This window comes from Mustelus asterias, chromosome 3, assembly GCF_964213995.1.
Source record: "Mustelus asterias chromosome 3, sMusAst1.hap1.1, whole genome shotgun sequence".
Lineage (NCBI taxonomy): Eukaryota > Metazoa > Chordata > Chondrichthyes > Carcharhiniformes > Triakidae > Mustelus > Mustelus asterias.
In genome coordinates, this window is record NC_135803.1 from 88217176 (window position 1) to 88240961 (window position 23786).

At 43.6% G+C, this 23786-nt stretch overlaps 1 protein-coding gene across 6 annotated transcripts in view; it reads right to left on the reverse strand.

Annotated features, from left to right (window-relative positions):
* The window catches only part of nckipsd (NCK interacting protein with SH3 domain), a 301148-nt gene that overhangs the window by 212586 nt on the left and 64776 nt on the right, over nt 1-23786 (reverse strand). For 2 of the 6 annotated variants that reach the window (XM_078209290.1, XM_078209291.1), the window contains 2 exons: nt 23425-23573; nt 20596-23335 (listed from right to left, as the gene is read on the reverse strand). The exons of the other annotated variants lie outside the window; for them this stretch is intronic. In XM_078209290.1, coding sequence (XP_078065416.1) covers nt 23122-23335; nt 23425-23573 — 363 coding nt within the window. In that variant the 3' untranslated portion in view covers nt 20596-23121. Of the gene's footprint in view, nt 1-20595; nt 23336-23424; nt 23574-23786 lie in introns of those variants that run through there. 6 annotated transcript variants of the gene reach the window in all.

The window sequence follows — 23786 nt, forward strand, 5'->3', positions numbered from 1 at the left end:
TAGCCCGAGGACACGGCTCTGAAGAATTCCTGCACAAATGACTCGCCCGCAACAACCACAAACTTTTTCAAAATCATCCTTGAAATGTGAGCTTCACTTGCAATCATCCATCCCCAATTACTGAGATTGTGGCAGTGAACTGCCTTCCTGAACAGGTACAATCCATCAGGTGTAGGTGCACCCACAGTCCGGGTAACTAGTAATTATTCTGTGACAAGTTGGATATCATTCCAGCGAATGCAAAACTCCCAAGGATCTGTTTTACTCAAGCTCCTTAGTGCCTTAGTCACTCAAACACTACCTTGATGTCAAGAGCAGTTAATGTCACCTCCCTTTTAGCATTTAAACCTTGCATTCATTCATGAACCATGGTTATGATTAAGGTCAGCAGTTGAGTGCTTCAGACGGAAAGCAACTATATTGTAAACTATGTTTAGCTTTCAGGAAAATCTGTATCTTGAAAATGAAAAATGCTTAATGGTGGTAATCTGTTCAATCGTATCGTGACCACTGCACTGTTAGCTGCTTAGACAGCTGGGTCTCTCAATGTGCTCCAAAGAGGCGGCCATTTATCAACCATTCCCATTTTCCATTCAGGACTTTAGTAGACTAACCACAGTATCAATTTCTGAAAGGTACTTGGAGAATTTCTCTAATAGCTTAACGTGTAAATGCAAAAAGAAATGTACCAAGCAGCCACACAAACCAGGAAGGCTCAGCTTCAGTTCTCAGTCTTTGCAGATGCTACAAAATAGCCTCGGCTGAGAGGCATTAAGAAAAATGTTGGTCAGGATACACGCTCATGACCACTGACTATAACAACTTCTATTCATATAGCACTTCTCAAAAAAAATTGCAAGACACTTCACATGTGCATTACAAAACTAAATACGACTGAGCCACATAAAGATATCAGATTAAGAAAAGCATGGTAAAAAAGGTAGGTTTTTACAAGCATCTTAGAGGATGAATGAAGGATATAAACAAAGCAAAGTGTAGGGAGGATACACCAGAACTTAACACCTTAGAGCTGTATAGAATTACGGAAATAAGAGGCCATAGAGGGACTTGAAAACAAGGATGGGAATTTTAAAAGCTGCTTGGCCAAGTAGGTCAGTGAGCGCTGGGTGATAAGTGAATGAGCCTGGCACAAAGGAAGCAAGGTTTCGGTTGACTGTGGATTTACAGAGGGTAGAATATGGGAGACCAGCCATTACATTGGAACAGTCAAGTCCAGAGGCAACAACAGACATGAACGAGGGTTTCAGTAGATGAATGGAAGCAGGAACACAGTCAGGCAAAATGATGGAAGTGGAAATTGGTGGGTCTTAGTGATGCGCAAGCGTACACTCGGAGTCTTGCCTTGGGTAGAATGTGACACAAAGCTTGTGAACAATCTGGTGCAGTCTCAGACTGCTGCCAGGGAGAATGGAATCAATAGCTGGGGAACGGACTTTGAAGTGGAGACAGAAAACAAGGGCTTCAGGCTTCCCAATATTTAATTGGAGGAAATTTCTGCTCAACCTGTACTGGATGTCAGTAAAGCAGTCTGATCATTTACAATGGAGTCATCAAGAAAGAACAAAGAACAATACAGCACAGGAACAGGCCCTTCGGCCCTCCAAGCCCGCGCCGCTCCCTGGTCCAAACTAGACCATTCTTTTGTATCCCTCCATTCCCACTCCGTTCATGTGGTTATCTAGCTAAGTCTTAAACGATCCCAGCGTGTCCGCCTCAATCACCTTGCTTGGCAGTGCATTCCAGACCCCCACCACCCTCTGTGTAAAATACGTCCCCTGACATCGGTGTTGAACCTTGCACCCCTCACCTTGAACCCGTGACCCCTTGTGTTCGTCACCTCCGACCTGGGTAAAAGCTTCCCACTGTTCACCCTATCTATGCCCTTCATAATTTTATACACCTCTATTAGGTCGCCCCCTCATCCTCCGTCTTTCCAGGGAGAACAACCCCAGTTTACCCAATCTCTCCTCATAACTAAGCCCCTCCATACCAGGCAACATCCTGGTAAACCTTCTCTGTACTCTCTCCAAAGCCTCCACGTCCTTCTGGTAGTATGGCGAGCAGAACTGGACACAGTATTCCAAATGTGGCCAAACCATCGTTCTATACAGCTGCAACATCATATGCCAACTTTTATATTCTATTCCCTGTCCAATAAAGGCAAGCATGCCATATGCCTTCTTCACCACCCTCTCCACCTGTGCTGCCACCTTTAAGGATCTGTGGACTTGTACACCCAGGTCCCTCTGTGTGTCTATACTCCTGATGGTTCTGCCATTTATTTGTATAGTTCCCCCTTACATTAGATCTACCGAAATGCATCACTTCGCATTTATCTGGATTAAATTCCATCTGCCATTTCTCCGCCCAATGTTCCAGCCTATCTATATCCAGCTGCATTCTCTGACAATGTTCATCACTATCCGCAACTCCAGCAATCTTCGTGTCGTCTGCAAAGTTACTGATCATACCAGCTACATATTCCTCCAAATCATTTATATATATATATATATATCACAAACAGCAGAGGTCCCAGTACAGAGCCCTGCGGAACATCACTAGTCACAGACCTCCAACCGGAAAAAGACCCCTCCACTGCTACCCTCTGTCTTCTATGGTTAAGCCAGTTCTCCACCCATCTAGCTAGCTCACCTTTTATCCCGTGAGATTTAACCTTTTTCACCAGCCTGCCATGAGGGACCTTGTCAAACGCTTTACTAAAATCCATATAGACGACATCCACGGCCCTTCCCTCGTCAATCGTTTTTGTCACCTCAAAAAACTCAACCAAATTTGTGAGGCATGACCTCCCTCGTACAAAACCATGCTGTCTATCGCTAATGAGATTATTCAGTTCTAAATGCGCATATATCCTATCTCTAAGAATCTTCTCCAACAACTTCCCTACCACGGACGTCAACTCACCGGCCTATAATTACCCAGGTTATCCTTGCTACCCTTCTTCAATAACGGGACCACATTTACTATCTTCTAATCCTCTGGGACCTCACCTGTGTCCAGTGAAGAGACAAAGAAAGGTGAAGTAGAGCCAGGTTTTGCCAACACTGCGAATATTAATGCTGTGCTTTTAGATGTGCTTAGATATCACTGAATGGCAGCATGTAAATGAAAAATGGGAGGGGACCATGGGGAACAGAGGTGATTAAGGTACAGGAGAACTATGATTAAAATGTGTTTGGAGACCAAACTGGGCTTGGCTGTAATACCCTCTGTGAAAGTAGTCTTCTAAAGCTTGTTCTGACTCTGAGGAGGAATGATTGCTTGCCCAACGTTACCAAAAGGCACTCAATTCTTCATTTCAACAGCCATGAAAAATGCATACATTCAGGAACCAGATGTAGCAACAAAAAAAAGAGGCACAGTCCATTACACTATGTTGTGTCCTTATAAGGGTCCTCAATTTAAACTTCAAAGCTAATGACAAAACATCGCAAAACTACAGGTTCTGTTAATTATTTTTCCTTTAAGATATTCACCTCACTTATCCTCATCTCAAACAGGTAATCTCTACCAGAGTCCTATCCAATTTGACACAGGGTCAAACAGATCAGAAGATTAAATGTGTGGCTGAAGGAGTGGGGTGGGATGCAGGGGTTTGATTCTTGGGGCCACCAGCACCAGTCCTGGAGAACAAGAAGCTGTTCCATTGGGATAAGGTCCAGTTAAACTGAACTATGAGGGAGGCGCATGAGGGAGGAACTGACAAAAATCGACTGGAAGCAGAGCCTAATGGGAAAGACAGTAGAACAGCAATGGCAGGAGTTTCTGGGAGTAATTGAGGACACAGTGCAGAGGTTCATCCCAAACAAAAGAAAGGTTATCAGAGGGGGGATTAGGCAGCCATGGCTGACAAAGGAAGTCAGGGAATGCATCAAGGCAAAAGAGAGAGCCTATAATGTGGCAAAGAGTAGTGGGAAGTCAGAAGATTGGGAAGGCTATAAAAACAAACAGAGGATAACAAAAAGAGAGAAATAAGGAAGGAGAGGATCAAATATGAAGGTAGGCTAGCCAGTAACATTAGGAATGATAGTAAAAGTTTCTTTAAATACATTAAAAACAAACGGGAGGCAAAAGTAGACATTGGGCCGCTCCAAAATGACGCTGGTAATCTAGTGATGGGAGACAAGGAAATAGCTGAGGAACTTAATAAGTACTTTGCGTCAGTCTTCACAGTAGAAGACATGAGTAATATCCCAACAATTCAGGAAAGTCAGGGGGCAGAGTTGAATATGGTTGCCATCACAAAGGAGAAAGTGCTAGAGAAACTAAAAGGTCTGAAAATTGATAAATCTCCGGGCCCAGATGGGCTACATCCTAGAGTTCTAAAGGAGATAGCTGAAGAAATAGTGGAGGCGTTAGTTATGATCTTTCAAAAGTCACTGGAGTCAGGGAAAGTCCCAGAGGATTGGAAAATCGCTGTTGTAACCCCACTGTTCAAGAAGGGAACAAGAAAAAAGATGGAAAATTATAGGCCAATTAGCCTAACCTCAGTTGTTGGCAAAATTCTAGAATCCATCGTTAAGGATGAGATTTCTAAATTCTTGGAAGTGCAGGGTCGGATTAAGACAAGTCAGCATGGATTTAGTAAGGGGAGGTCGTGCCTGACAAACCTGTTAGAGTTCTTTGAAGAGATAACAAATAGGTTAGACCAAGGAGAGCCAATGGATGTTATCTATCTTGACTTCCAAAAGGCCTTTGACAAGGTGCCTCACGGGAGACTGCTGAGTAAAATAAGGGCCCATGGTATTCGAGGCAAGGTACTAACATGGATTGACGATTGGCTGTCAGACAGAAGGCAGAGAGTTGGGATAAAAGGTTCTTTCTCAGAATGGCAACCGGTGACAAGTGGTGTCCCGCAGGGTTCAGTGTTGGGGCCACAGCTGTTCTCTTTATATATTAACGATCTAGATGACGGGACTGGGAGCATTCTGGCCAAGTTTGCCGATGATACAAAGATAGGTGGAGGGGCAGGTAGTATTGAGGAGGTGGGGAGGCTGCAGAAAGATTTAGACAGTTTAGGAGAGTGGTCCAAGAAGTGGCTGATGAAATTCAACGTGGGCAAGTGCGAGGTCGTACACTTTGGAAAAAAGAATAGAGGCATGGACTATTTTCTAAACGGTGACAAAATTCATAATGCTAAAGTGCAAAGGGACTTGGGAGTCCTAGTCCAGGATTCTCTAAAGGTAAACTTGCAGGTTGAGTCCGTAATTAAGAAAGCAAATGTAATGTTGTCATTTATCTCAAGAGGCTTGGAATACAAAAGCAGGGATGTACTTCTGAGGCTTTATAAAGCACTGGTTAGGCCCCATTTGGAGTACTGTGAGCAATTTTGGGCCCCACACCTCAGGAAGGACATACTGGCACTGGAGCGGGTCCAGCGGAGATTCACACGGATGATCCCAGGAATGGTAGGCCTGACATACGATGAACGTCTGAGGATCGTGGGATTATATTCATTGGAGTTTAGGAGGTTGAGGGGAGATCTGATAGAAACTTACAAGATAATGAACGGCTTAGATAGGATGGACGTAGGGAAGTTGTTTCCATTAACAGGGGAGACTAGGACGCGGGGGCACAGCCTTAGAATAAAAGGGAGTCACTTTAGAACAGAGATGAGGAGAAATTTCTTCAGCCAGAGAGTGGTGGGTCTGTGGAATTCATTGCCACAGAGGGCTGTGGAGGCCGAGACGTTGAGCGTCTTCAAGACAGAAATTGATAAATTCTTGATTTCTCGAGGAATTAAGGGCTATGGGGAGAGAGCGGGTAAATGGAGTTGAAATCAACCATGATTGAATGGTGGAGTGGACTCGATGGGCCGAATGGCCTTACTTCCGCTCCTATGTCTTATGGTCTTATGGTCTTACAGTGTCATAGTGAATCAAATAACTACGGTCGTACTTTTGGCTTTAAACTAAAAGGGAGGAATGTTACAATTCAGGAAAGAGCAAGTTTAAAAGTCACAAGAGCAACACAAACAAAATACTGCAGATTCTGGAAATTCGTAAAAGAAATGAAAAACGTTGGAAATACTCAAGAGGTCAGCTCATATCTGGTGAGACAGAACCAGAGTTAACATTGCTTTCATGAAAATTCATCAACCTGAAATGTCAGAATATCAACTTGGGAGAGAAATAAGCAAAGTGGCTCAGGAAGGGACAGGAAGCTTACAGGTGATGAGGCACGAGTGACTTGGACGACATTGAAAATATAAAGTTAAAAATAAAGGGACAATATTTAAAAGCAGGATAGTTTGGTATAATAGACATTTTGGAAATATAGGCCAGAATTTTCCAGCCGTTCACGTCAGCGGGGTTCTCTGATCTCGCTCCAGTAAACGGAGATTTTCTTGAGCAGCAAATTTTCCGTCCTTGCTTGCACTGGCAGCGGGGTGTGAATGGTGGGAAAATTCCGGCCATGGTTGCAGGGTGACACAGGTTTGGAATGAAATATTTCAAGATACTTAGCTTTTTAAAAATGGCACAATAGAAAATGATGGGTTAACCAGATCAAGGATGGGATAAAGACAGTAGGGAGAAAGGCTTTTAGCTTGGAAAATACAATATACAATCAGTTTGATGGAACTGAAAAACATGGGGTGGAAATAATTATGGGAGTAGTATACAGACACCAACAGTGGTTTCAAATGTCAGGCACCACATAAAGCAGGAAATTACAGGTACATATAACAAGGGTACTACGGTAATCAATCTTCCTGCAGACTGAGCAAACCAATTTGTAGTGTGAAAGAAGAATTCATGGAATACATTCAAGATAATTTTCTAGATTAACATATCACGGAGTTAACTCAAGATCAGGCTATTTCAGATCTCATATTCTGCAATGAGACAGATTTAATTAATAATCTTGTGCTAAAGAAGCCTCGAGGGAATAAGGAATCATAATGTGTTAAGAAACCAAAAGAGAAGATGCTGGAAAATCTCAGCAGCTCTGGCAGCATCTGTAAGGAAATAAAAGAGCTGACGTTTCGAGTCCAGACGACCCTTTGTCAAAGCTAAAAAGACTTGGAAAGTGGGAGATATTTATACTGCAGGGTGAGGGAGTGAAAGATGAGTCAGAGCCACAGAAACCAGGGAAACCAGCTGATAGCTGTCCACAGAGAGAATAAAGGGTGTGAATGGCCAAACGACAGAGAAGCTAAAATGAAGATATTTGTTTGGGGGGGGGGGGGGGGGGGGGGGGGGGGCGGCGGGGGTTGGTGGAATGGATGGGACAGAGGTAAGATTTAGAAAAGGAGAAGCAAAGGGGGAGAAACTGTAAGGAAAGGGGCATGAAGTAGGGGGAAAGAGTGGGGGGGGGGGGGGGGGAAGAAAAATGAAGAAAGACAATACAGAAAAAGGTAGAAAACAGTAAAAAATTAAATAGAATAGAATGAAAACAAAGGGGTCGAGGTGACGTACAGCAAATCATCTGAAGTTGTTGAATTCAATGTTGAGACCGGAAGGCTGTAAAGTGCCGAGCCGGAAGATGAGATGCTGTTCCTCCAGTTTGCGTTGAGCTTCACTGGAACATTGAACAAAGAACAAAGAAAAATACAGCACAGGAACAGGCCCTTCGGCCCTCCAAGCCCGTACCGCTCCCTGGCCCAAACTAGACCATTCTTCTGTATCCTTCCATTCCCACTCCGTTCATGTGGCTATCTAGATAAGTCTTAAACGTTCCCAGTGTGTCCGCCTCCACTACCTTGCCTGGCAGCACATTCCAGGCCCCCACGACCCTCTGTGTAAAATATGTCCTTCTGATATCTGTGTTAAACCTCCCCCCCTTCACCTTGAACCTATGACCCCTCATGAACGTCACCATCGACCTGGCGAAAAGCTTCCCACCGTTCACCCTATCTATGCCTTTCATAATTTTATACACCTCTATTAAGTCTCCCCTCATCCTCCGTCTTTCCAGGGAGAACAACCCCAGTTTACCCAATCTCTCCTCATAACTAAGCCCTTCCTTACCAGGCAACATCCTGGTAAACCTCCTCTGCACTCTCTCTAAAGCCTCCATGTCCTTCTGGTAGTGTGGTGACCAGAACTGCTCGCAGTATTCCAAATGCGGCCAAACCAACGTTCTATACATCTGCAACATCAGACCCCAACTTTTATACTCTATGCCCCGTCCTATAAAGGCAAGCATGCCATATGCCTTCTTCACCACCTTCAAGGATCTGTGGACTTGCACACCCAGGTCCCTCTGCGTATCTACACCCTTTATGGTTCTGCCATTTATCGTATAGCTCCTCCCTACATTATTTCTACCAAAATGCATCACTTCGCATTCATCAGGATTGAACTCCATCTGCCATTTCTTTGCCCAAATTTCCAGCCTATCTATATCCTTCTGTAGCCTCTGACAATGCTCCTCACTATCTGCAAATCCTGCCAATTTTGTGTCGTCCACAAACTTACTGATCACCCCAGTTACACCTTCTTCCAGATCGTTTATATAAATCACAAACAGCAGAGGTCCCAATACAGAGCCCTGCGGAACACCACTAGTCACAGGCATCCAGCCGGAAAAAGACCCTTCCACTACCACCCTCTGTCTTCTGTGACCAAGCCAGTTCTCCACCCATCTCGCCACCTCCCCCTTTATCCCATGAGATCCAACCTTTTGCACCAACCTACCATGAGGGACTTTGTCAAACGCTTTACTAAAGTCCATATAGACGACATCCACGGCCCTTCCCTCGTCAACCATTCTAGTCACTTCTTCAAAAAACTCCAGGTTAATGAGGCATGACCTCCCTCTCACAAAACCATGCTGACTATCGTTAATGAGTTTATTCCTTTCTAAATGTGCATACATCCTATCTCTAAGAATCCTCTCCAACAACATCCCCACCACGGACGTCAAGCTCACCGGCCTATAATTACCCGGGTTATCCTCCCTACCCGTCTTAAAAAACGGGACCACATTAGCTATCCTCCAATCCTCTGGGACCTCACCTGTGTCCAGTGACGAGACAAAGATTTGCGTCAGAGGCCCAGCGATTTCATCTCTCGTCTCCCTGAGCAGCCTTGGATAGATTCCATCAGGCCCTGGGGATTTGTCAGTCTTTCTCTGCACTCTCTCTAAAGCCTCCAATCCTTCGGGTAGTGCAGCGACCAGAACTGGACGCAGTACTCCAAATGTGGCCTAACCAGCGTTCTATTCAGAAGGTTGAGGGGAGATCTTATAGAGACATATAAGATATGAAGGGGCTAGACAGGGTAGAAGCAGAGAGATTCTTTCCACTTTCCACTTAGAAAGGAAACGAGAACTAGAGGACACAGCCTCAAAATACGGGGGAGTCAATTTAGAAGAGTTGAGGAGGAACTTCTTCTCCCAGAGGGTAGTGAATCTTTGGAATTCTCTGCCCAATGAAGCAGTAGAGGCTACCTCGTTAAATGTGTTTAAGTCACAAATAGATAGATTTTTAACCATTAAGGGAATTAAGGGTTATGGGGAGCGGGCGGGTAAGTGGAACTGAACCCACTATCAGATCAGCCATGATCTTATTGAATGGCAGAGCAGGCTTGCGGGGCTAGATGGCCTACTCCTGCTCCTATTTCTCATGTTCTTATAATCTAGTGAAACTACTGAGCCACTTCAAACGCATTTTTCCTGCAATAAGGGGACCAAACTGTGTGCAGTACACCATAGGCAGTCTCAGCAATGCCCTATACAGTTGCAACAGCATCTCCCTCCTTTTATACTCTACTTCTTTAGCAATGAATGCCAAAATTCCATTTGCTTTATTACCTGCTGCACCTGCAAATTAACTTTCTGCGATTCATGCACAAGGACACCCAGATCCCTTTGCCCCAAAGCATTTTGAAGTTTCTCTCCATTTAGATACCAAGTTGCCTTTTCATTCCTCTGACCAAAATGGAAAACCTCACATATCAACATTTAATTCCACCAGCCAAAGTTTGGCCCATTCACCTAACTATCCATATCCATTTGTAAATTTCTTACTTCCTCATTGCAACTTGCTCTCCCACCTTTTTTAGTGTCATCTGCAAATTTGGCTATAGTACTTTCCATCCCTACATCCAAGTCATTAATATAGATTGTAAATAGTTGGGACCCGAGGACCAAACCCTGTGGAACACCACAAGTAAGGAGTCTAACACCACCAGGTTAAAGTCCAACAGGTTTATTTGGTAGCAAACGCCACTAGCTTTCGGAGCGCTGCTCCTTCGTCAGGTGAGTGGGAGATCTGTTCACAAACAGGGCATATAAAGACAAACTCAATTTACAGAATATTGAATAATGATTGGAATGTGAGTCTTTACAGCTAATCAAGTCTTAAAGGTACAGACAATGTGAGTGGAGGGAGCATTAAGCACAGGTTAAAGAGATGTGTATTGTCTCCAGACAGGACAGCCAGTAAGATTTTGCAAGTCCAGGCAAGTTGTGGAGGTTACAGATAGTGTGACATGAACCCAAGATCCCGGTTGAGGCCGGCATGTGTGCGGAACCTGGCTCTCAGTCTCTGCTCAGCGGCTCTGCGCTGTCGTGTGTTGTGAAGGCCGCCTTGGAGAACGCTTACCCGAAGATCAGAGGCCGAATGCCCGTGACCGCTGAAGTGCTCCCTAGCAGGAGAACAGAACAGTCTTGCCTGGTGATTGTCGAGCGGTGTTCATTCATCCGTTGTTGTAGTGTCTGCAAGAGTATGTACCGTGTGCCTGGTGGGTGGTGTTCTCACGTGAGATGATGGCATGTGTCAATGATCCGGCACAGTTAGCAGAGGTTGCTGTGGCAGGGTTGTGTGGTGTCGTTGTCACTGTTCTCCTGAAGGCTGGGTACTTTGCTGCGGACAATAGTCTGTTTGAGGTTGTGGGGACGGTCTTGGTGAGATGTTCGTCTTCATCAATGACATGTTGAAGGCTCCGGAGGAGATGTCATAGCTTCTCCACTCTGGGGAAGTACGGGACGAAGGGTACTCTGTCCACAGTGTCCCGTGTTTGTCTTGAGGAGATCGGTGTGGTTTTTCGCTCGATGAGTCGAGTGCCATATCCTGTTCTTATGAGGGCATCTTTCAGCGTCTGGAGGTGTTTGTTGCGATTCTCCTCATCCGAGCAGATCCTGTGTATACGGAGGGTTTGTCCGTAGGGGATGGGTTCTTTAACGTGGTTAGGGTGGAAGCTGGAGAAGTGGAGCATCATGAGGTTATCCGTGGGCTTGCGGTACAGTGAGGTGCTGAGGTAACCGTCCTTAATGGAGATGCGTGTGTCCAAGAATGCAACAGATTCCGGAGAGTAGTCCATGGTGAGTCTGATGGTGGGATAGCACTTGTTGATATCATCATATAGTTGTTTCAGTGATTGTTCGCCATGAGTCCAAAGGAAGAAAATGTCATCGATGTATCTAGTGTATAGCATCGGTTGAAGGTCCTGTGCGGTGAAGAAGTCTTGTTCGAACCTGTGCATGAAGATGTTGGCATATTGAGGTACGAATTTGGCCCCCATGGCTGTTCTGTGTGTCTGGATGAAGAACTGGTTCTTCAAGGTGAAGACATTGTGGCCCAGGATGAAGCGGATGAGTTGTAAAATTGCATCTGGAAACTGGCAGTTGTCGGCGTTGAGTACTGAGGCAATGCCATCATCGTGGGGGATGCTGGTGTAGAGTGCCGAGACATCCATTGTGACGAGAGGTGCTCCTGGTTCAACTGCTCCATGTGTGCCGAGTTTCTGTAGGAAGTCCGTAGTGTCGTGACAAAAGCTGGGGGTTCTTTGTACAATGGGTTTCAGGATGCCCTCGACATAGCCGGAGAGGTTCTGGCACAGGGTCCCATTGCCCGATACGATGGGACGGCCGGGTGTGTTTGCCTCGTGTATCTTCGGGAGACAGTAGAGATCTCCAACGCGGGGAGTACATGAACACCACAAGTTACAGCTTGCCAACCAGAAAAAGACCAATTTATGCGCACTCTCTGCTTTCTGTAGGTCAGAATCCTCTTTCCAAACTGATATATTACACCCAAGCCCCTGGGATCTTACCTGTGTGTTAACCTTTTGTGCAGCATCTTATCAAATGCCTTCTGGAACTTCAGATGCAGTACATCTACAAGACTCCTATTATCCATTTTGCTTGTTACATTTTTAAAGAACTCCAGCAAATGAATCAAACGTATTGTACCCTTCATAAAACCACGCTGACTCTGACGGATTGCATTCTGACTTTCCAAGTGGCCCGTTACTATTTCCTTAATAATGCATTCTAATAATTTCCCAATGACAGACATTAAACTTATCGGTCTGTAGTTTCCTACTTTCTGCCTTTCTCCTTTTTTTGAACAGGAGCGTTACATTAGCCTTTTTCCAATCCACTGGAACCTTTCCAGAGTCCAGGGAATTTTGGAATATTATTCAGTAAGTTTTCCTTATTGAGGGCAATTGTGTTAAGTCCCTTCTTTTCAACAAACTGTGCATTATCTATTACTATTGGGATGGCTCTCCACCGTGAAAACCAAGGCAAATTCTGATTTTGTATCTCTGCCATTTTTGTGTTCACAGTAAGAAGTCTCACAAAACCAGGTTAAAGTCCAACAGGTTTATTTGGTAGCAAATACCACTAGCTTTCGCAGCGCTGCGCTCCGAAAACTAGTGGCTTTTGCTCCCAGTTAAACCTGCTGGACTTTAACCTGGTGTTGAGACTTCTTACTGTGTTTACCCCAGTCCAACACCAGCATCTCCACATCATTTTTGTGTTCCCCATTGTTAACTCCCCAGTCTCATCCTCTAAGGGACCAATGTTGATTTTAGCTACACTCTTCCTTTTTATATATACATTTGTAGAAGCTTTTGTGATCCATTTTTATATTTTGCGCTGGATTTCTTCCATAATTTACCTTTGCACTTTTGATTATATTTTTAGTAACTCTCTGTTGATCTTGAAAAGTTGCCAAATCCTCCAGCCTGCCACTGGCCTTTGCAATACGGTATGCCATTAGGAAAATTGCAACATGATTTTATGCTAGTAGGTACCCAACTTTTTGGCTCCTACCAGATTCTCTGCATCTGCCACCAAACCCACCATAGGCAGGATGGGAGAATTCCACCCTGAAATGGGGAGTCTCTGGTTTCTCACTATCATTGTGAGCAGCAAAAGAAACAGAAGGGATAGGCAATGTAGGATTGAGAGAGAAGTAAGCCAAACTGAGATAGCTGTTGCATGCCTGGAACCAGGAAAAACATCCAACTGTGGTTTGATTCTTAATGTTGTGGGGCAATCAGAGCATGCACCGCAGGTAAAGAAACAGTCACAAAAGGTGCAGAGGAGGGGGCTTGTGTGCTTTACTGCATCACTTGCCTTCTGATTTACAATTCAGCCAAGGGGGAAATCACTACAAGGTTCCTGCTCTTGTGTTAATGGGATGCAGAGTGCTCTTTCAGCCACTATTCTATCACTGTGTTGGAGAGTGGTTTGACAAGGAGGATTGGGTTGTTATGGGAGGTTTGTTCTCTAGTCCAGCTCTTGCTGTTTCCCACTCTTGGCACACTCTTCTTCCTCCATGTCTTGTTACTTTTTTTCACGGTGTTTGAATTGCAGAGTTACCATACCATTTTCTTCCCTTCACCGTCGAACTCTGGTTCCTCAAAGGCACGGTACAGTGAATCATCATTCTTCCTCGATATGCAGTTAACATTTATATCAATGTGTGTAATGGTGGATGGGATATTGATCCTGCCAACCTTAAGTTCACTCCTACCAAATGGCCAATATGTTTAAGAAGCTAACAGCATTGTTGTCTGAACTCCTTACTCTTCACTCATCTATTAGGGTCATTCAGATGCTTCATCTGAGGACTTCATGGTTCAGCTTTTTAAAAAAGGTTTTTTGCACATGGAAAATACTAATAATGTAGCATTTATTGCCCAGAGTTACCCAAAAAAAACATTTTCAGGTTTATTTAACTTAATTTTAATCAATCAGGAAAGGATTTGATTTCAACTAGCAGGCTCACCCTCCCCATAGCTGCTGGGTGCTATTCTGTATTTATAGTGCGGCTGGAAAACTAATCACTAACAGGTGCAGAACTATTAGAATTGACTGCCACGTACTATTTTGTCATAATTGTTTCACAGGGATTTTCTCTATAAAATGCTTTACTTCCTTATTATAAACTTTGCCATTAGAAATTCCTGTCCACATTTATAAATGGAAAAATAATCTGGTCAATATAAAATTGCCCCTTAGTGTCCAAAGATGTGCAGGTTAGTTGAATTAATTACAGTAAATGTCTACGGTTAAGGAGGTGAGGCAGGAGAGCAGGCCTGGGTGAGATACTCAGTCAGAGAATCAGTGCAGACTTGATGGGCCGAACGGCCTCCTTCTGCACTGCAGGGATTCTATGATTCATGGAGCTTCAGACTCTGCTCACCATGCAGGACTAGAACAACTCATTTATATAGCACATTTAACACAATATGTCGCAAGACACTTCACAGGACATTAGAATGTACAACTATCTATAACACCAAGCCTCAAAAGGAGATGTTAGGTCAGATGACCAAATCTTTGATTAACAGGTGCAAGTTTTAAAGAATCTCTTCGAGGAGGAAAGCGAGGGAGAGGGACAAAGATGTAGAAGTGGGGACGAAGAGTTTGGGGCCAAAACAACTGAAGGTATGGCCGCAAATGGTGCGGTCATTAGAATCAGCAATGTACAAGAGGCCAGAATTAGAGCAAATATATTGAATAGTTGTGGGGTTGGAAAAGATTACATAGAAACATGGGACTTAGAAGCAAGAGCAACTCAGAATAGAATAGAATCCCTACAGTACAGAAAGAGGCCATTCGGCCCATCGAGTCTGCACCAACCACAATCCCACCCAAGCCTTACCCCCATATCCCTCCATACTTTACTCACTAATCCCTCTAACCTACACATCTCAGGACACTAAGGGGCAATTTTAGCATGGCCAATCAACCTAACCCTTCGAGCCTGCCCTGCCATTCAAAAGATCATGGCTGATCTAGTGTGGTCTCGACTCCACTTAGCCAAAGAAACAGACAGCTTTGAAAACCAAGATGAGACTTTTAAAATCAAGACATTGGTTGACCAGGAGACAGTGTCAGGGAGCACAGGGATGAATGGTAGTTGGAGAAAGTAAAGACATGAGCAGCAAAGTTTGGGATAGCCTCAAGTTTACAGAGAATCTGAGTGACTACCAGGATTGCACTGAAATAGTCAAGTCTAGAGCTAACAAAAGGCAGAATCGGAGGGTTTCAGAAGCAAATGAGCCGAGATTGAGGTGGCATTAGAGAGGCGGTCTTAGTAATGGGCCCAACTACTCACAATATACAGCAATGATTTGGATGGCGGAACCAAATGGAATATTTCTAAGTTTGCTGACGAAATGAAACTTAATGGGAATGTGTACGGTGAGAGGGATGTTAAGAAGTTTCAAGGTGATTTAGACAAGTTGAGTAAGTGGACAAATACATGGCAGATGCAGTATAACATGAATAAAAACTGAAGTTATTCAATTCTGACGGAAACACAATGTGGAGATGCCGGCTTTGGACTGGGATATACACAGTAAGGACTCTAACACCATCAGGTTAAAGTCCAGGCCTCTTGGTAGCAAACGCCACTAGCTTTCGGAGCGCTGCTCCTTCGTCAGGTGAGTGGGAGATCTGCTCATAAACAGCAAACAGGGCATATAAAGACACAAACTCAATTTACAGAATAATGAATAATGATTGGAATGCGAGACTTTACAGCTAATCAAGTCTGAAAGGTAGAGACAATGAGTGGAGGGAGCATTAAGCACAGGTTAAAGAGATGTGTATTGTCTCCATGGACCACTCTCCGGAATCGGTTGCATTCTTGGACACACGCATCTCCATTAAGGACGGCCACCTCAGCACCTCACTGTACCGCAAGCCCACGGATAATCTCACGATGCTCCACATCTCCAGCTTCCACCCTCAGCACGTTAAAGAAGCCATCCCCTACGGACAAGCCCTCCGTATACACAGGATCTGCTCGGATGAGGAGGATCGCAACAGACACCTTCAGATGCTGAAAGATGCCCTCATAAAAACAGGATATGGCGCTCGACTCATCGATCGACAGTTCCAACGCGCCACAGCGAAAAACCGCACCGACCTCAGAAGACAAACACGGGACACGGTGGACAGAATACCCTTCGTCATCCAGTACTTCCCTGGAGCGGAGAAGCTACGACATCTCCTCCGGAGCCTTCAACATGTCATTGATGAAGACGAACATCTCACCAAGGCCATCCCCACTTCTTGCCGTCCAAAGATGTGCGGGTTAGGTTGATTGGCCAGGTTAAAAAAAGAATTGCCCCTTAGAGTCCTGAGATGCGTAGGTTAGAGGGATTAGCAAGTAAATATGTGGGGGTAGGGCTTGGGTGGGATTGTGGTCGGTGCAGACTCGATGGGCCGAATGGCCTCCTTCTGCACTGTAGGGTTTCTATGATTCACACAACCTCAAAACAGACCATTGTCCGCAGCAAACTACCCAGCCTTCAGGAGAACAGTGACCATGACACCACACAACCTTGCCACAGCAACCGCTGCAAGATGTGCCGGATCATCGACACGGATGCCATCATCTCACGTGAGAACACCATCCACCAGGTACACGGTACATACTCTTGCAATTCGGCCAACATTGTCTACCTGATACGCTGCAGGAAAGAATGTCCCGAGGCATGGTACATTGGGGAAACCATGCAGACGCGACGACAACGGATGAATGAACACCACTCGACAATCACCAGGCAAGACTGTTCTCTTCCTGTGGGGGAACACTTCAGCAGTCACGGGCATTCGGCCTCCGATATTCGGGTAAGCGTTCTCCAAGGCGGCCTTCACAACACACGACAGCGCAGAGTCGCTGAGCAGAGACTGATAGCCAGGTTCCGCACACATGAGGACGGCCTCAACCGGGATCTTGGGTTCATGTCACACTATCTGCAACTCCCACAACTTGCCTGGACTTGCAAAGTCTCACTGGCTGTCCTGTCTGGAGACAATACACATCTCTTTAACCGGTCTTAATGCTCCCTCCACTCACATTGTCTGTACCTTTAAGACTCGCATTCCAATCATTATTCTGTAAATTGAGTTTGTGTCTTTATATGCCCTGTTTGCTGTTTATGAGCAGATCTCCCACTCACCTGACAAAGGAGCAGTGCTCTGAAAGATAGTGGCGTTTGCTACCAAATAAACTGTTGGACTTTAACCTGTTGTCGACTCCTTACTGTGGAAACACAATGCAGAGAATTATTTAAATTGTGATACATTGGGCAGCAACGATGTCTTATGCAGTTGTGCAGGGCCTTGGTAAAACCACACTTGGAGCAGTGTGCGCAGTTCTGGTCTCCTCCCTTGCCAAGAGGGATTGCAGTGAAGGCTCACCAGACTACTTCCTGGGATGGCAGGATCGTCCTTTGAGGAGAAATTGGGTCCAATGGGCCTGCATTCACTGGAAATTAGGAAAAAATTAGAGCAGACCTTATTGAAACATAAAATTCTGAAAAGGCTGGACAGACTGGATGCAGGGATAATGTTTGCTCTGGCTGAAGGGTCGAGAACAAGGGGCCACAGTCACAGGATAGGCCAGGGATAAGGGTAAACCTCTTCACTCAGAGGGTGGGGTGGGGGGTGGGGGGGGGGGGGGGGAGAAAGAGGAGAGAGAGAGAGAGAGAGGGGGGCTGGAGTATGGTGTTCAGATAGAGGATCAGCCATGATCATATTTGAATAGCCTACTTTCGTTCCTACTTTATGTAATTTATCAATAGGAAGTTGGAAGTTCATCTTGGTTAAATGTGACACCAAGGTTGCAAATAGACTGGGTTATTCTCAGGCTGTTGCTAGGGAGGAGTCGGGAGTGAGGGAACAGAGTTTGAAACAAGGAAAAAAAAAACAAGTTTCAGTCTTCCCAATATCTAGTTGGAGGAAATTTCTGCTCATCCAGTACCCTCTCTGTACATCAGCACATTGTAGTGGTTAGCGCTGCTGCCTCACATTGTCAGCAACCCAGGTTTGATTGCACCCTTGGGTGACTGTGTGGAGTTTGCACATTCTCGCAGTGTCTGTGTGGATTTCCTTCGGGTGCTCCAGTTTCCTCCCACAATCCAAAGATGTATACATTAGGTGAATTGGCCATGCTAAATTGCCCCTTAATATCCGAAGATGTGCATGTTAGGTGGATTAGCCATGGTAAGTGTGCGGAACCACAGGAGAACAGTCCAATTCAGCTAGATGAGAGCAAGTGAGCTAAAGAAAGCACGAGAGCGAGAGAGAACCCTAAACAAACCAGCCAATATTTTCTCAAAATACTTGGGTACTTTCACCCTTACAAAGTTGCAAAAAGCTAGAGAAACAAAGCGTTTTAACACCATCACAGGTTCTGCTCAACAACCATTAAGCATTGACTGTACAAGAATCTTTCACCAATCCAAATCCTGGTGATTCATGCTGCTGACAATGATGAAACAGCCAACTAAACTTCACATTAAATAGAAATGAACAAAACTCAGCTTAGGCAATACACTGAGTAAAATACTAACGCATAATTTCCAAAACCTTAAATCAAGTTCATAGTCATTTTCTCCCCAAACCAGTTTGCACGAGAGCAGACATGCCAAATAAATCATTCTGTAAAAACACTAAATGTGCCATTATGTGTAATACATTCATTCACACAGGTTTCCTTCAAACTTGGCCTTGAATTCCATCACTCTCCAGTAAAGATTTTCAACCAAATAGTCAATTCCTAGGATGTTCCAGTATTAACCTGTGCATGTCACACTTGGAGACTGGGATTGGCGTTTGTGATTTTCATTTTAACACTGTTCATAGCCATTATTCCCCCATCACTATTTTCTCCCAGTGCAGCCACACTAAACGCAATTGTTGCTAGATTCCAAAATACCTACGAGCAACGCTAGTAATTTCCCAAATACAAACATGTTCAAACTGTTCATGAATTAATTCTCTCCACTTTAGGAGACATAACGAACGTCGATATTTGCTTCCACTACCATTCTCATTATAAGAACATAACATAAGAAAGAGGAGGAGTAGGCCATCTAGCCCCTCGAGCCTGCCCCGCCATTCAATAAGATCATGGCTGATCTGATAATGGTTTAGTTCCACTTACCCGCCCGCTCCCCATAACCCTTAATTCCCTTAGTGATCAGAAATTTATCTACCTGTGACATAAACATATTTAACGAGGTAGCCTCCACTGCTTCAATGGGCAGAGAATTCCAGAGATTCACTACCCTCAGAGAAGAAGTTCCTCCTCAACTCTGTCCTAAACTGACTCCCCCTTATTTTGAGGCTGTGTCCTCTCGTTCTTGTTTCCTTTCTAAGTGGAAAGAATCTCTCTGCCTCTACCCTGTCTAGCCCCTTCATTATCTTATGTCTCTATAAGATCTCCCCTCAGCGTTCTAAACTCCGAGTACAGGCCCAATCTACTCAATCTCTCCTCGTAAGCTATCCCCCTCATCTCCGGTATTAACCTGGTGAACCTTCTCTGTACTCCCTCCAAGGCCAATACATCCTTCCGCAAATAAGGGGACCAAAATTGCACACAGTACTCCAGGTGCGGCCTCACCAGTACCTTGTACAATTGCAGCAAGACCTCCCTACTTTTATACTCCATCCCCTTTGCGATAAAAGCCAACATTCCATTTGCCTTCTTGATCACCTGCTGCACCTGCAAACTGAGTTTTTGTGATTCATGCACAAGGACCCCCAGGTCCCTCTGCAGTAGCATGTTGTAATTTTTCACCATTTAAATAATAGTCCATTTTACTATTATTCCTTCCAAAGTGGATAACCTCACACGCCAACGTTATACTCCATCTGCCAGATCCTTGCCCACTCACTTAGCCTATCCAAATCTCTATTATATTCTGATACAAGTCTCAACTTTATTGATTTACACAAAAGCATTAATAACCTCAATTCTATCTGAACCCAGACACTATGAATAATACAATGTAATTATGCTTATATAATATTCTTACCAAGTATTAATCCTAATGTTTCAACCATCAAATTTAATGCTAAAATGATCTACACTATTGAATTTCTTAAGACTGTGAAACTATTTAGGAAGATTTAAAAGTTACTGAATGAAGAAAGGATATATTAGACAAACAGGTAGAATATCTTTCCAACTGTTTAAAAGTATTCATGAACTTCCTACAATGGACATTTAAATCTAGCAGCCATCTTTTCATGCAATTGCATTTCCTCAATAAGTACATCATATTCTCTTCCTGATGAAAAACATGTTTGAGAGGAGCCAGTTAGTTTTACAGAGAAATAGGAGATGAATTGCAGTGTCCCCATAATTGCCTCACGACGGCCTAACCAGAAGATTTCCCACCACCCCCCCCCCCCCCCCCCCCCCCTCGCGCACAAAATTGAACTCGGATTATTGATACAGTGCATCATACTTCTCTAGCCAAGTTAGAGTCAGAGTCATAATGGTTTGTTTTTAAGAAAGAACACAAATCTCGTGCGTGCAGCTTGATTTCATCACATTCAAGAGGAATTCCTTTAACAAACTGTTAACATCTTTATTTTCTTTAGACCAACAGCAGCCTGTATACAGTACAAAAACGCAATACAGTCAATTCAAGTGAAGCACAGCCACATACCTGGTCCAAGTGTAATTCTGATCCAAGCACAGAATTCTAAACGCATTATATCACTTTCCATCTCCCAAATAAACAGAATATCAATCCCAAGCATAATTTTTTAAATGCATCATCCTGCTCCAAGCATAATATTTCCTCAATTATATCCGCTTTCAGTGCTCAGCACATTGTATACTGTCAATCCATTTCCAATTTTCACCTAAACACAACAACACGTTAGTAATTCAATTAAAACCACGTTAGCACCTTCTTGAATAAAGTTTCTTTTGTCACTTAAGTGTGAATGTGAGATGTTGAGATTATTAAATGCACAATGAATGAGTGGCCTGTGGTAAAACTACAAATGGATCATGCAGTCTATAGAAATCTTACGTTATTTTTGGCAAACTAGTGTTAAGACTATCTGTATATTTTTAAAGTGACACTGAACATAGGCAATAAATTAAAATTCACACAACCAGAATTGACTTAATTGAGCAGCATCAGAAAATGATGGACACATTTACTACCAAATCCAACGTGTTATACCAATTTTATATAAAGCAAGCCAAATAAGTTGTTTAAGAATAGGCACAAGGAAAGCAAAATAAAATAAAGTGGGGTGAGGATATCCAAGAACAACCATCAGTCTGGTCATTTCACAAGTAAAAGCGTATTTAGATGATTGCAAAAGATATTATAGGGATAGGGCCTGGGCGGGACTGTGGTCAGTGCAGACTCAATGGGCCGAATGGCCTCTGTCTGCACTGCAAGGATTCTAATCAAACAATAATGATGAACATCTACACACAATACTTTACCATCCGTGAACTCAACTTAAAAGCATGCAAGAGTACCTTTTGCGATCTAAGTGAAGCTCATGCATTACTGAGCTTCAACATATTGCTGGAAGAGCCATATACTTTTTAGTTTATGTTGAGATATAGACTCTTAATGGACCCCTGCAGCAGTGTGACTCACACTGAATCAACTGCTTGCATGTGGAGCAGCACATGGAGCTTAGGTTTAGTCACTGCTCCTCTCTCCCCAAAACCATGTGCTCCATGACATAACACCCGTGATGCCTCCTGACTGAAATGTAAACTCCACAGCACCAGACATTTCAAGGTGAGCTACAATTAGAGACCACATAAGTAAACAGCACTACACAATGGTGATCAGGCTGAAACATCCAGGTGGTCAGCAGGGGCAAAGTGAAAGGGATGATGCACAATTAGGAACTATTTGCACTCAAATTCGGAAATTCTCCAGCTTACATGGGTAGCCAAGATCAAATGAGTAGAGTATCAAAGACAATGAAATGGGCAAATGATGAGTGGTTTGCTGTGCAGGGTACAAGCAGATTAAGCTACTGATGGGTAGGGTAGTAAATGGGCCCACTGACCTATCAACACAGTAAATTACAGCTCCAGCATTATTATAAGACTGATGTAGGCCCTATCTAGGGATGTTTGTTTCCTATATCCTTTTTTACACTGATCTATGCACGCAAGACATCTGAACATTCATAAAAGTGAAACCTTTTGTAAAAAGTGTTTATTTTAAAAAATGTTGCCGATGCCAATGGCATTGACAGCTCAGATAAAAGCCCGAACTTCCTCTTTCTGCATTACATACAGGAAGAGAAGCTTTGGAACTCCCTGAAGTAGTATACAGCTGCCTCATCAAAAAACAAAACTAAATACACGCCTTTGAAAGTTTTTTAAAATCATATTAACTGCTACATTTTAAAATATCATTCAAATGGAGTAATCCAATATGAAGTTTCACTCTTGGCAAAAACTTTCTCAATACTTTTAGGAAGCATGGGAGCCAAAAACGGATCTCGACTTTTAAGCTCCCAAATACTTTAATGCATTAAAACACATTAGCTTTCCAAGGAGATTTAGAGTGCAATTCTACAGGTGCTGCCTCATATCTAACTTGTACCCAAGTATCACTACACTAATCCCACAAACTACAGCAGCTGAAATACACCATGAATTTATTACCTCCAATCATTTTAGACAGTCAATGACTGTTCAAGCGTCCAAGAAAGCTAGTGAGTGTCAAGGTTTTTTTTTATTAAAAAGGTACCAAATGCCAGAGTCATGATAATCCAGCTGTATTTAAACTAATGTATAAAAATCCCATTTTGTTAATTCTTTATTGTATGGTACACATGCTAGATGTGGAAGCATGTTGTGTTGGATTATCAATCGGCAATAAAGGAACAGTATACAGAATACTGGGAGATGCCTTTTATTTTAGGCAATGTAATGTAATGTAAGGCAAATGTAATGTAATGTAAGGCAATGTACATTTCTTTGTAATACAATTACAAACAACATAGCACCAACAGAGAATCACGAGTTAACAAAGAAATCGGATTTTCCCCTTTCTGTCATGCATGTCCAAAGACACTAGTCAGCAGCAATTGTTTTCATTCGGAGTCAGACAAAGGATCTGCATCCGATTCAGTTGAATCGGATTCAGTTTTCGATTCTTCCCCTCTCCTCCATTCTTTGAGGAGAAGCCTCCACTGTTCAGCTTGTAGCCATGCAGCATAAGCTGCATCTAAATAATCCTGTCTGTCTTCAGGCTTTTCCAAGCACAGCCTGAGCAACTGATCAAGTTGGTCTGAGGTAAGCCGATTCCTGCAGGAGAAATTAAGAAAAAAAATTGTTCAACTGCTAATGAACTATATTAGGAACAACTGTCGACGAATAGTCAACCCCAAGTGTACCTGTATTTGTTTTTTAACAAGTTCACTGCTGTAAATCCTACATCAGGTTCAGCAGTTGATGCAGACATCACCACACAAACCTCAGATAGTATTGAGAAGTTTGGATATTCTTTTCTCCACATATCAGAGTGTGCCAGATCAATGCAAACCTGTGGGGGGGAGGAGGAGGGGGGGGGGGGGGGGGGGGAGAGCAGGTGGGGAAGAAAGAGAAAAAGGATATTTATTCTCGCTCTCAATATATAAATATCTTGTAAAGATTTGAAAATATTTTGCATGTGGAAGTGGAATTCAAGTGAATTACTACTTTTTGTACAAAGTGAGCTCACATTTCGATAATAAATATATGATTCACTTCAACTTTG